This window comes from Amaranthus tricolor, chromosome 15 (assembly GCF_026212465.1).
Source record: "Amaranthus tricolor cultivar Red isolate AtriRed21 chromosome 15, ASM2621246v1, whole genome shotgun sequence".
NCBI lineage: Eukaryota > Viridiplantae > Streptophyta > Magnoliopsida > Caryophyllales > Amaranthaceae > Amaranthus > Amaranthus tricolor.
Genome location: NC_080061.1, coordinates 16,593,806 through 16,608,448, shown reverse-complemented (window position 1 = coordinate 16,608,448; position 14,643 = coordinate 16,593,806). Strand labels below are relative to the sequence as shown.

Here is a 14,643-nt window from a genome sequence, read left to right as displayed (position 1 = left end):
TGGCATTTAGAGTGATCTTATTGCAAAGTTGGTTAGATAGCAAGAACAAACTTCCATACAACCATTATTAATCTTTCTTAAGATAAAACCTTAAAAGCTAACTCTGATTTAGTCAACAAATTAATTGTATCCAGTCCTTGACAGGAACATTTATGGAATGATGTCTTTAAATTTTTTATAGGAGATAAATTTATGATTAAATCTAGGCTAAATGAATCTTAGATTAAAAGTCTTTATTAGCCTTGTTAATAGAAAGAAAGTTTGAAAATAGGAGTACTTATGTTTAAGATATATTTAGATTAAATTCCAATAACTTTAACAAGTAGAATGAAAATTTGAGGATTAACTAATAAGGCCCTAAAAATATATAAGTCGATATAACTGAATCTTGAGATTAATATGATTGTTTTGGTCCTATAAAAATCTAATTTTATATAAGAAGGAAAATAATTGAATTCCACGCTAGAATTTATGATTTCCAATATCCTATACTCTACTTATTATTGTTTTATACCAAGAATTCTTGTTTAGTTTATTTTAGTAACATTTTAGTAATTTAATTCTCTAATAATAGTAGTGTTAATGAAATTCTTTATAGATTTTGTTCTTTATTGCTTTATGATTAGCATTAGTAAAGTAATTAAACTAGCTTCTATGTAATCAACTTGTTAGCTACACGTACACAGTGCGTTTGCGGTTAAAATAAAATCTTTATCAGCTAGTAATTGTTACTATTAATTATCTTCCTAGTATCTGGTGGAGAATAAATGACATATATTCTTAGGAGGTAGTGTGGCTCCCTCTTCAATGATGATAGTTATTGGGAATTCTCCCTTATGCCTTGAATGATTCTCTAGGTTAAGGAGTTATAGCATAGGCCTTCCTTATCAAATGGCGACATGTAGTGCCAAAGAGCCTCATCTTTTCGTTGCTTAATTGTCATCATTTTTGGTAATTACTTAGTTTTGGCAGCGCATGCTATAAGCTGGTTCATAAACTTTAATGCTAGATTATTGATGCTGGAGATCGACCATGCCAAATGGCTTCATACTTGGGCTGTTTCAGTGAGTGTTAGGATGAATTATATACACTAGCTAACTTCTGTATGATCTTCCATCAACATCTCATTGTTGAAGGCCGCCAAATTAAACACTAGGACAAGTTTTGCCCTTATAGCTCAAATGAGTTGAGAACTTTACCTTATTGGCTAGAGAAAAAGCTCACTCACGACCAAATGAAGTTTATATAGCTTGTCGGATCTTATATGAATTAAGTAGATTCCTTGGGCAGCACATTCCAAGGTGTATGCCTCAAATTTTGACATTTTTATTTTTATTTCGGTCTATGGTGATGGTGTCCCTGATGGATTGATCTTCCTTAGTATAGTGACTATTATATCTCTTAAGGCACTGGTCAAAGTTACATGCCTACCTCGATTCTTTGAAGGTGAAAGACCAACTACTTGGGAACTAGATATTCCTAGACCATAATGGGTTAGGTTTGCCCAAATTAGTAGCTCTTGCTTGATTGTTTAGGAGTGTATCTGGTAGTATTTCATTTTACTCTATCCCTTTATGAGATCGATCTCTTCTAGTGAAATGGCCTTAGATGAGAGGGCATCTTGTACTACAATATTCTATGATAACGTTGGCTAACGCTTTGACTATCATGGCTAACTCATTATTGGTTAAGTAATGTGTTGTGGTTGTGCCGATCCTGGTGTTATCAGCTCTTGTTGATGGGGATTTTCCCTATTCTCCGCAGGACTTAACAACTCTTCCCGATTTGAATAACTTGATTTTTCATGCTAATCTTGGCTAAGGTATTGGGTGGAGCATATTGCTATCTAGCTTTTGGCCTTAGAACAACTTTTATATTTTAGTCGTCTGGAATTTCTGTGGTATTATAAGTACATTTGAGGTCAAAAATAACATGCCTCCTTCTAGTGCCAAATTGTTCCTGTCTGGGATGGAAAAATATTAGGAACATTATGGACTTACCTTGAACCAAGATTGAGTTAATGTTGTTGAGAGGCTTTTTACGGAGCTCTAGCGTTCTTCTCTATTAAATACACATGTGCTTGATCCTGGGGATTGCCTTCGAAGTTGAGGTTAGTATGTATCAAGAGTAAGGTACCTAGGTAGCCAAATCTCAAGTGTACAACAACCTTTAGCTTGAAGGAACTATGCTAGGGTTTAGTTATGTGATGAGGTTGTAATCAATGTACAATAATAAATGCTTTTATAAATGATAATAGTCTTTGAGAAAACAATATATGGTATGGTGTGCTATGAGAGAAAAAGTCTGCGTATGTGATTGCCGAAGTGGGTTAAGGTAATTATACTAACGAATTCCCTTATTTATTACTATCGTCCTACGTTTGCCACAGTGATTTAGGCAATTGCTATTCTTTAGTGTCAACCATAGGTCAAACTGATGCAAGAAAGACAATTATAGGATCAATGGTTGCAAAGAGAGTATTTGTCATTTGACTTAGTAATCAACCCTACCTTCAGATGCAAGTCTGCTAGTGCACCTTTGTAAAGAGTAAAGAGTAAAGTCAATTAAGGTTCATTGTTTAGTTATTCAACATCATGCTTTCTTGGGCTTGCTGGGTGGAGTTTTCTATTATTGGATTAGGCTTAGATTAGATGATCCAGTCTATATGCATATACCCGTAAAACATGAAAGAAATTTATTACTTTTACTCATATTACTTGATTTTCAACCTATTTATTTTCTAAGCTAATTTGACGAGACAAATAGAATAGGGCCGTCTAATTTATTCTTGGGCTCTGAAGCAAAAGATAAAAATAACTAAAAAAACTTAAAGCGTAATAATATAAATTATTTAATACTTCTTTTGTTTTTTATAATTAATATTTTAACTACTTTATAAAGAACACTAGTAAGCAGTAACTCATCTTAACTAACAAAAACAATTTTTTTGAACGTTAAAAAAAATTGAGACCTTAGACCACTCCTAGTAGTGTGGAACAATAACTCACAGTAGTGAGGTTTTGAAAATTTTCATGCATGGAAAATCTTTTTTCCACTCAACTTGAGGAAATTTTTGTATTCATGAATGGTTTGTGAAATTCAATCACATTTTGACAAGTGTCCCAATACATATATACATATAAATAGGCTTTTTTTGTTTATTCATACATTAAAAATTATTTCATCTGTTCTTATTTACTTGCATTTAAATATTTTTTGCATAATTTTAACATGTTTGTCAAATTATTTATATCTAGAGTTATAAATAACAAAAAATTTTAAAAATTTAATATAATGAAAATATGCGACAAGATGAATAAAACAAAATCCCACATGACAATTTTTTTCTCATATGATAGCTGCAATATGCAAAATAATCAAATGATAAATAGTGTAAAAGTTAATTTTAGACTTTGGTGCAAGTAAAAGAGAATAGAGGAAGTATAATATAATAATGATTATAAAATTTTATGCTCTATAATTAGACACCTATTTTGTTATATTTTAATATGTTTTAAATTTTTAAATTTTTTTCTAATTTTACATAAATTAGTATTTAAGATATGGTGAGAATTTTTTTTTTATTGATAGGATAAATATTTATTTTAAAAATTTTCATATACAAAACTAATATATATGAGAGGAAAAGTATAAAGAGAAATTGATAAGAAAATTTATTTCCACACAATTAAGAGGTGCTCTAAACGCTTAAGCGATAGCATTGAACACGAATAAGCCCCTAAACTTCGCGAGTCTTATTTTTCATTATTCAATTCAATTCAATTTCCATCTTCAACACAAGAAGCAATTTCATTTCACTCGAATCCCAATATTTACTTCTTTCCTTCTTTACTAATCGTGAAGTCTCAACAATGGCGACAGCTCTAACTGAAAGGAGTAGTCCCGCTCCAATAGGAATAACAACTACTCTTGGCGATGGATTACGGCATTACTATCTCAAACGGATCAATGAGCTTGAACATCTTTTCCGTCAAAAATCCCTGGATCTCACCCGTCTTGAAGCTCACCGTAATGAGCTTAATTCTCAAGGTCCGTTAACCCTAACCCTAATTTTACCCTTTTTTTATTGATATATATATATATATATATTTTTTTTTTGACTATTTTTAGTATTTTTTTGATTTCTTTGATCCCTTTTAAACATTTATATTTTTTTTGAGTTTGTTTGTTTTGTTAATGAGTCAAGATCGTCTTTTCTTCTTGTTTCCTTTCTTTTCTTTTTTAATTGTTTTGGACAATTGTTGGAAGGAGATAATTGTGTATTTTAGATTGTTTCTTTGTGATTTGCTTGTTTTGTGGGGTTTTAAGAAACTTATGGTGTTAGATTTATCATTACTTTAGATCATTGTAAGAACCAAAAACTGTGTCTGGTTGCATACTAGTTGTATTGTAGTTAACTTGATTTATAGGTTTTCTCAAGTTATGCTCTTTGTTCCTAGACGATGTTCTCAATCTTTCATTTTGTGTAGTTTCATTCGTTGTTTCCACAAAGATTCTTCCAATTTTTATCACAAATTTTTGTCATAATCATGCGTTGGACAAATTGTCCTTACTTTTCTATAAATCTCAATAGTATTCTTGTGGTCCGTACATGTTTTTCAATTACAATTTAAACTAATATAATTATTTAACCTACAATGAATCATATTTTTTTTTATCTATTTTTATTATATATTAATCTTTTAGTCCTTATACGCTCTCCACCTACACTTAAAAATATTTTCATTTACCTTATCATTGTTTCAATCACAAAGATTTTATTTTTTTGATTTCCGTTAATATGAACATCATTTATGAACAAAGGGAACGGAGGGAGTAATTTGTTACATATGATTATATCATGTACAATTTTTATCAATGTGATGTTGCACATGACCTTTGCTACTAAGGTTTAGTCGGAAACAACTTTGTTTAGTTTTATCATTAATAAGGGCTAAGTTCCATATATCTGACCCTTTCAAACTACATGCTAGGCGAGAACCACTTAATGGAATTGGGTTAATAAAATGTTGATAGTTGTTGTATGTATGATTATGGTGGAGATTAAAAGAAGGCAAATCTAAAACTTCCAGTGGAAAAGTTGAAGAATACAAACACCACTTGGATGAAAACGAAGATTTGTATTTCTTGTGTGGCTAAAAAAACCTTGGATGAGTCCAATGAAATTTTTATAATCATGGCTGTTGTAGTAAAATGACACTATCAAGGATAAAATCGATGGAGATTTGCAATATTATCCTAACTATATCAAAGGATAAAATTGATGATTCACACATTCACACCATGAAGCTGTGGTAAAAATGATACAACATTATAGACAATGTTCAGACATTGGATTTATGAAATATTCTTTCATTGAAGCAATTTTTTTGATGTGGCAATTAATTGGAGTATTATAAGATAAGAAAAATAGATTTACTCATTTTTTATAGACTTAAAAAAGTCATGTGGCAAGATAGGAGAAAAGTATCTTGGTGGGTATGACAATTTAAATGAATACCTTGCAAGTGTGGGTGCACACCATTGTTACCTAAAACGACATTCAATTGGAACGTGGATTGCGAACATGGAAAAGGAACGAAATCTAAATTGACTCAGGAATGATTGGGTACGAGATACATTATATATAAAAAATATACTTAAAAATTAAAATAAATTTAAAATCATATGGTGCACACGTTCCAGTGCCTTAACTCACTACAAAAGGTCCAAAGATTCTGTATGGAATAGACCAGATTAGACCAAATTGATTTTTGGTTTGGTCTCATTTACGGTCTTTTTCTTTTTGAAACTTTTTTAAAATTAGTATATACATTTGTTCATGCTAATATTTTGTACCTCCATTCACCAAATATAATATCTTGTGATAAGTTGATTCTATAATTCAAGTATAAGTACTACATTAAAATCTACATCTCGAAATATAATGGTAGCATCCTATTTTTTTCTAAAAAGATTTTTTTGTTATAGTACGTTTTTTCAGTTAAAGGATTCCTCTATTACTATTGGTTTACATCTCGAAATAAAAAAGTTATGTATAGGGAAATGATAACAAAGTAGGACTTGCATAGAAATAAAGGATTCCTCAATTACTATTGGTTTATAGTTATCTTAGGCTGTTAAAATACTTATTCACGAAGCAAGGTTGAGTATGTTGTTAGCCAATGGTATTTTATTAGAGGACGAGACCGAAGAGGGGGTTATTGTTAAGTTGGAATTTTGGTGGCATGAGTTATAGAATCATGGGGATTTAGATTAAGTTGAAGTTAAACAAAGTATATAGGATGTTATTTTTGTACCGAGTAACCAATTGGAGTTGAATAAGATTGCGAGATCAGGGACTACAATCAACTAAATGTTTCAAGTATATGGGGTCATATGTGGAAATAGAAGTTATGACTTGGATATTAACCATTATTTATCTAATAATATTTCACTAGCGTTATTTTATGGGTTGGATCATAGTGCAAAAATATGACAATGGTCATATGGAACAATAATGCGGTGACGGGAGGGATGTGGTTATCATAACATCTAAATATCAGTCATAAGTATGATATAATTCTTGATACGGTCGAAAGTGCGATTTTTTACACTTGCGCTACTTTTGTTTTTGAAAAACATTTACAACGCAACCTATGCAATTTAATGTGACCATTTTTTGCACTAGGATAGTTGGACATTTAGATAAAATCATAATAGAATGATAACGATAAGGGGTAGCTAAGATACATATGCTACTATAGATGAGCATACAGATATTGAATTATGAAATTATTAGAACATTAAAAGGGGTTGAAACATTGTCACATGATTGTACCCTAATCGAGGTTTGTTATCTAATCAAATCGCTGTAAATTGCAATTTAAATCATTTTAATCAGTGCTTTAAAACAATTAAGGGGGGTTCTCTTAGTTACCACCATTAAAATTCCTTGAAGCACTGCCATTTGAAACTCGAAGAATAGTGTGGTGTGTAGAAATGAAGATGAAGGTTTTTATTTTATTTTATTTTATTTTTTACCTTTTCCTTTGCTTTTGGGAACGTGACAAAAGACAATACTCTCCGGGTCCCAAGATAGCAAAATTGAAAATATTTTAGCCTTTTATTCTATTCGATGACAATTGAAATAGAATTAAAGATACCTAGTTACTACTCTTATTATAATATATTTAATATTAATTATTATTTATCTTTTAGTACAATAGGTACATAGAGTATATGTTATATTTATTATTTCAAAATTTGTGTTTTATCTTTTTGATATTCTATAAACTAAGCCTCTTTTGTGTACCGTATTTCTAAAATTTTAGTAGGGTTTTAGATGGAAAAAGTCTTAAAACCACATCACCTCCTTTAGATGTAATAAACCATAGAAGATCCCATTACCCTAAATTATCAAATATTGTAGGCTTTCAGATGGAATAACTTACAAAAGATGCTAATACTACTAAATATTGTAGGTAATTTTTAACTTTGGAAAGAAATCAAGAGATTTACAGAAGTTGTAATCTCTTTACTATTCAATCAAAATGCTATGCAAATATTTCTTGCATTTTTCTATATGATAGCAAATTGTAGGTTTGATATTTTAATGATTAATAGTGGAATTATTTCATGTCATTTAGTGAGGCAAAGCTGATTCAGTTCTTATTGTTTTTCAAATTTGATCGCTATTGTTATAGAAAGTATACTTTAGCTCTATTTTAAGGTATAGCTGGCTGTTTCAGATGATAGATTTCTCAAAACACTTTTTGAGAAATCCACCACAGTAGAGGTTGTAAAATGGTCAAGTTTTCTTCTGTTGGGAAACATCTTATTTCCGCTTGGTTTAGATTTTAATTGGAGTTTTTTGTGGCATATTTATCTGCCGTTTAATGTGTGATCGATATTCAGTTCTTGTTTGAAATATATTAACATGCACTTACTTTGTTACTCCTTTCACTCCATATGCGTCACTTTAGGGTTTGCACTATATTTTTATTTTAGGATTAAACTGCAAGTCTCTTTCAATATAACAAAAATTTTGGTTAGTTTTTTGTAATTAGAAGCACAAGATCACCAAATCAGCTACATTAGAGATATTCACGAGTACAAACAATTAATTTACAGACTTAAGGCTACACAATATGCAGTGGTATTCTGTAAGAGATGAAAAGTATGTTAAGATGACCTTATAGTGGAATTTATGGAGCAACTTTTTAAGCAAATTTGCTTGACTCATAATCAAGGTTTGCCTAAAACAATACATTGTCAAGACCTTGTATAGACTACAGCTTTAGGTCTCTTTAATTAACAAATTACACTAATATTAATTATATGAAGGAGATAGTGAATAAATAGGGATCCGACAATACCTAATGAACTAACTAAATTTGTGAACCATGGTCATAAACGCAAGTGTACATTTCAAGCAGCTTGTTAAGTAAAAAAAACTCTATTAACGAAATTCTAGAGTGTTTTTTTTCCACTTAAATGATAGCATTGATAGATATTCGACTCAATAAAAAAGTTATAGAACAAAACATTATTTTTATAGCCAACCCTCCGTAAAAGTAGACAATTCATAAGTTCTATATTATTTAACCTTAACGAAATTAGTGAATTCTCAAGTTTCCTCGAATTCTCATGCGAAGCTCTTGTGTGGTTCATAGTTTGTGTTTGATGGGATTTATGTACTTGTATGATCAATTCTGGATCGTGCTAAAGTGTGTTATTAAATTTTAAAAATGCTTGAATTACATGGATTTTTTTACAGCAATTAGTATAAATTGAACTTATACTTGCTTTGACCATGCACAGTGAGGATGCTCAAAGAGGAACTAATGTTACTTCAAGAGCCAGGATCATATGTTGGTGAAGTAGTCAAAGTCATGGGGAAGTCTAAGGTCTTGGTTAAGGTGTGTATAATAATTTCATCAAAAGTCATGTTCTCTTGAGCAAAATTTATTACATGAGTGTTTCCAACAGACAATGTATAAATTGTCACTTAGTCTAGTCACCAGGTTGTTCAACATCTAGCCATTTTCCCAATTAATATCTTTATTTGAATGGGTTTTAACCATAATCAGGTCCATCCAGAAGGGAAGTATGTTGTTGATGTTGATAAGAGCATTGACATAACAAAACTTACACCTTCTACTAGAGTTGCTCTTCGAAACGACAGTTATGTCCTTCATCTGGTCTTGCCGAGTAAAATTGATCCTTTGGTGAACCTTATGAAAGTTGAGAAAGTACCTGACTCTACTTATGACATGATTGGAGGTTTGGACCAGCAAATTAAAGAGATGAAGGAGGTTAGATGTCTCCTATAATCTCCTCCATTAATCTCATGAACTAATGAGTGCATTGCTTCCTAAAGAAAGAGGGATTTCTGATTTTTCCCCTTGTATTTCAGGTTATTGAGCTTCCAATTAAACACCCTGAGTTGTTTGAGAGTCTTGGTATTGCTCAACCAAAGGTAAAATTCTTTAACTTTATTGGGCATTTCAATGTTCATTTTTTGTGTTTGATGAATGGAGAAGAATCCATCTAGACTACCATTGGAACTGACATATTAGTTCATTTATCCGACCCCAATCTTTTGGGATTAAGGCTTTGGCATTGTTGTTGTATTTATTTGTGTTTAATGATGAAAGTATTTTCTTTTCTTTTTGGTTTTGGATGAGTGCTTGCTATTGTTAATTCCCCCTCCTTTTCATTGTAGTGAGCTTCTAAGAAATTTTAATAGTCATTGTATCTTAAACTCTTTCTGTTTTTTTTATGGTGTAATCATGACCTCGTGTGTCATTTTCGCTTTTCCAGGGAGTTTTGCTTTATGGCCCCCCTGGCACTGGAAAAACCCTGCTTGCTAGGGCAGTGGCACATCACACTGACTGTACATTTATAAGGGTATCAGGGTCAGAGTTAGTACAAAAATATATCGGAGAGGGTTCTCGGATGGTTAGAGAACTTTTTGTCATGGCCAGGTTTGCTCACGTCTCTTTTTCAGTCTTGCTACTATGTTATTCTAGCCGGACATAACATCTTGTCCTTTTAACATTCCATGTTTGTGGTTGCTCTAGTAGAAAAGCTTAATGTCCATAAATCTTGGTTTTCTATACTGCAGGGAACATGCTCCTTCTATCATTTTTATGGATGAAATTGATAGTATTGGATCAGCAAGGATGGAATCTGGGTCTGGAAATGGGGATAGTGAAGTTCAAAGAACTATGCTAGAGCTTCTTAATCAACTAGATGGATTTGAAGCATCAAATAAGATCAAAGTACTTGTCTTCTGGATTTGTTGTCTGAAATGTGCTTCCTGATTCTTTTTACATTGTTTGCAGCATTATAGTTCATTTTAATTGACTTTGAATGATTGTTTTTTAGGTTTTGATGGCTACAAATCGTATTGATATATTGGATCCTGCACTTCTTAGACCTGGAAGGATTGATAGGAAAATTGAATTTCCCAATCCCAATGAAGATGTGAGTTTAATTGATTGGCTTCATTTCATTATTTTATGCTATGTGCAGTATTTCACATTTGTGTATCCCTGTTTCGATATGTCTTATATAAGTATCACATACCAATTACCAAGTGCTCCCACATCCCTCTCGCTCCTCACTCAAATATATCTAATTGGCATCGGGCCTAGGGGTGTTTGGTAAATAGCTTTTTGGTGGACTTTTTTTAGCTTTTTGGTTGGTCTAAAAGCCAAAACACTTAGTAGAGTTGAATTTTAAGGCAGTATGAAAAAGCTAGTTTGGTTAGCTTTTTTAATTAGCTTGTAGGCTTATTGACTCACTTTTTTTTATAATAAACAATCAACAATCAATATTTAATTTTAAAATCTCCTTAAATAGTTGGCTTATTCAGCTAAATTAAAAGCCAACAAAAACAATCGACACTTCCAAGTGGTCAAACAAGCCAACAAAAATAGCCAATAGCCAGCAACTAACAGCCATTTGCGAAACATCCTATGGTTTGACAAGTTACTCGATGAGGCTCTTGTTTTGTGATTTACTTATCATGGAAGATTCATCCCACACCAAGTACTATATAGTGCATTTGTGTTGATGTTTCCCAAAGTTCTCTTTTAATTAATCCAAAATATTGATGTCACTTGTTCTTCTAGAGAAACATAGAAAAGCCTCTGTTTTACTTTATGATCTCAGACGAGATCATAGGTACATGGAACGTATAACGTATCCACATTCCGAAAGCCAAGAACATTCGTTTGTAATCACCAAGAAACGCGACCTAAATCACTCGAGGTGACGTCCCGATATAGAAGACATTTTTTCAAAAAAAATTCCACTTAAAACAATTTCTTAAAGCAAAAAAAATTCCACTTAAAACAATTTTAATTTTATTTTGTTTAGAAATGTATTTTTTTATACATAATGTATCTCGTATGCAATGGTTTCCAAGTCAATCTAGGTTTGGTTCCTTGTTCTCATTTCTGTTCCTGTTCCCGTTCCCTGTTTCAAACCAAATGTCATTCTAGATAACAATAAATGAGATCTTCTCTTAGCCTTGCATATACGATTTTTTTGGTTAGGGATTTAGGATGTTAGGAAATGTTTAAGAAAAAACTTACTTTGTATCTATTAGGAATGTAAATGTTATGCAAGGAAATATATTTTTATCTCTAGAATAACTATCGACTTGGGTGAAGAAAGGAATGAAAGTGATTTTTTTCATAGGATAATGTTAAAAGCATTTGTATAATTTTGGAAGATATGAATGGAAAATTTTGACCTCATGGATCGAAGAGAGGAAAGAGAAAGATCATGTGAGAGAAGGTGTTGAGGAATACAAGTTTCACTGTTTGGTGTATACTTTAGTCTTTCAGGGAAAAGATGAGGTTGCTGATTAAAATTACTAGGTCACATTTTGGATAAAATTGACTTTTATCTACCCCTTTTATTAGATAGCTGGTGTAAAATTTAATCATTGATGACAGATTCTTAAATAAAAGGGGTCCCATGTTGAGATCATCTTTATTGAACTGGTCCAATATATACTTACCGTCTATAATGATTACTTATAACTTTAAAGTACTCACTTACAATTTTAAAGTGATAGCTATTTATAGTCTTAGAGAAATCACTTATAACGTTAAAGTGAACACTTCCAATCTTAAAGTGATTAATAGAGAATTGGCTAATTATATGGATTCGTCTCAGAGTGAAACGATCTCATACAACACTTATTGATGATTGATAGCGTGCAATACGCAAATAGTTTTCTCATTGGTACTCATTAGGTCTTTAGCTTTGATCTATACATAGTTGGGTCTACTTATGGTTTTGCAAATGATATTTACACAATTGTTATCCTAGTCCTAGCCTCCTAGATTTCCCCCTCTCATTCCTCAGTTCGAAATGACACCCTTACTATTACTTTTTCTCCTTCCCTTTGGACCTCTAGCTCAAAATGAATCCCTTACTCTCTGCGTCCTTTCCTTTCTTCCAAATTGTCTTTCATAGCATTTTGCGAATTTTGATCATAGTGCCAAGTTTTTGATCTTACATTCTTTTAAACTATTAATGATGAGCAGTTGGTTGATGTTTTTGTCTTGCTATGCAAGTTGAGTCACTTGTCACTTATCAAAGCAATCTTATATGGATTGTTTTTGAGTGTTGAACTATGAAATTAGTACATAACAAGTTAATGGTTTTCAATCTATTTATTAGCTTGTTGCATTTGTTTAACATTGTTAATGACTAAGTTTCCTTTTTCCAGTCTCGCTTTGACATCTTGAAGATCCACTCAAGGAAAATGAATTTGATGCGTGGGATTGATTTGAAGAAGATTGCAGAAAAAATGAATGGTGCATCTGGGGCAGAGCTGAAGGTTTGCAAATTGTTCTTTCTATATTTAAGAAACTGGTTATGAGTTCCCATGAATATGAGATGCTGCATGTGGATAGTTGACCGCTATTTGTGTATCCAGTAACAGGTTTTTCTCTCCGGTCCTAAAAATTTCAAAATTGTTCCCATTAATGGCTTCTAATCCAGCCAAAATATAGCCATTCATGTATATCTAGTGGCTTCTAATTTGTTTTCTTTGATACGAAAGTCTGCCTAGTTTTTAATTTTTTTATGTTTCCTTTTAGACGAAAATAAATTTCTCTGGCTTATTATTGATACATTCTTCTGCTAACTATTTGAATAACTGTTCAAATGACAATTACAATTTACAGCCTTGATGGAATTTATACAAGAAATAATTCACCGATGGCAATTTATAACTGAATTCTGTTACATTAATCTTTACAGGCTGTTTGTACCGAAGCAGGCATGTTTGCTTTGAGGGAGAGGAGAATTCATGTAACACAAGAAGATTTTGAAATGGCGGTAGCCAAGGTCATGAAAAAGGATACTGAAAAGAACATGTCCTTGAGGAAACTGTGGAAGTAATCTGCATGAATCACGTTGATTTTTCCTTAACTGGAAATTTTGCTCGACAAAAACAGAAAATGTCATTATAGTATTGCTCCTTATATATGTTATATTAGCTAATTCCAATATTAGATTTTTCGCATCAGCAACAGACATCTGCTTGATTTGTTCTTAAGAAAATCCGATCCCAGAATGGCTGATCTTATAGAAGTATTAACAGGAGTAAAATTATGTTGCAGGGGGGTCAATTGGTATTTTGTACATGTTTAACAATATACCGCTGTTGTATCGTGCTTCCATATCGTTTACCCTTTGTTACTTTTAGCCGTCTCTTTTTTTCTCGTCTGGCATAGATGGAGGTGGGCTGTGCAAAATTGGATAGTGTCGGTGGTTTGGATTTGGATCAGTTGAACTTAGACCAAAATTGAACTAGATCGGGAGCATCAGGTTCGGTCTTTGGTCCTTTAAAATTTAGAAATTTGGGTTTCAGTTTGATTTCGACTTGAAAAATTCACAAATTTAAGGATAAAAATGACATTATTCCTATGTATGAATATGGTAAACATAAATGTAGTACTTGCAAGTTAAACAAGGTCACTAAAAAATCATTTGGTACTTGTGTGATTTTCAAAGCGCTCTATCTTTAAGAAAAAAAAAGTATATGATTATTTTGATCGATAATTTCTCTAGATTTTGTTGTGTATTTATTACACTCTAAAGATGAAGCATTGAGTATGTTTAAAATTTTTAAGAATGAAGTTGAAGTATAATTGGGTTCTAAGATCAAACGATTTATAACGAAGGAGGGGAATATTATAACCCTTGTTATTCCAAGAAATGGGAGTTGTCCATGAAACTATGGCGGGTTGTTCACCAGAATCAAATGGTGTTGCCAAAAGGAAAAATAGGACATTGCAAAAAATTGTTAACTCTATGTTATCCTACTTTTAATTAAGTGAAGGATTTTGGGGTGAAGTGATGTTGGCCGCATGTCACATCTTTAACTGGGTTCCCACTAGAGGAAAAAGGTTATTCCTTATCAACTTTGGTAAAAGAGGAAACCAAACTTGAGTTATCTTCGAGTTTTAGGATGTAGGGTGATTGTAAGAGTCCCTGATAATAAAAGGAAGAAACTTGGTTAAAGATGTTTCAATTGCATTTTTGTTGGCTATGCATATCATAGTCATTCTTATAGGTTTTATGTAACAGAACCTAATGACTATATTGATT

General features: G+C 32.0%; 1 protein-coding gene across 1 annotated transcript; it reads left to right on the top strand.

Annotated features, from left to right (window-relative positions):
- The first annotated feature begins 3,666 nt into the window (after positions 1-3,666).
- LOC130801393 (26S proteasome regulatory subunit 8 homolog B-like) lies at positions 3,667-14,169 on the top strand. The gene is made up of 9 exons (XM_057665235.1): positions 3,667-4,050; positions 8,824-8,921; positions 9,093-9,317; positions 9,419-9,481; positions 9,826-9,989; positions 10,130-10,286; positions 10,393-10,491; positions 12,755-12,865; positions 13,291-14,169. The coding sequence occupies exons 1-9, from the start codon at positions 3,873-3,875 to the stop codon at positions 13,429-13,431; spliced, it is 1,236 nt and encodes a 411-aa protein (XP_057521218.1). The 5' UTR covers positions 3,667-3,872; the 3' UTR covers positions 13,432-14,169.
- Positions 14,170-14,643: the final 474 nt, after the last annotated feature.

Excerpts from the sequence above, each read along its gene's own strand:
- LOC130801393 (XM_057665235.1), top strand. The coding sequence starts at position 3,873 with ATGGCGACAGCTCTAACTGAAAGGAGTAGTCCCGCTCCAATAGGAATA. Across the intron at positions 4,051-8,823 it reads TAATGAGCTTAATTCTCAAG|TGAGGATGCTCAAAGAGGAA; the intron begins GTCCGTTAACCC and ends GACCATGCACAG. Across the intron at positions 12,866-13,290 it reads CATCTGGGGCAGAGCTGAAG|GCTGTTTGTACCGAAGCAGG; the intron begins GTTTGCAAATTG and ends TAATCTTTACAG.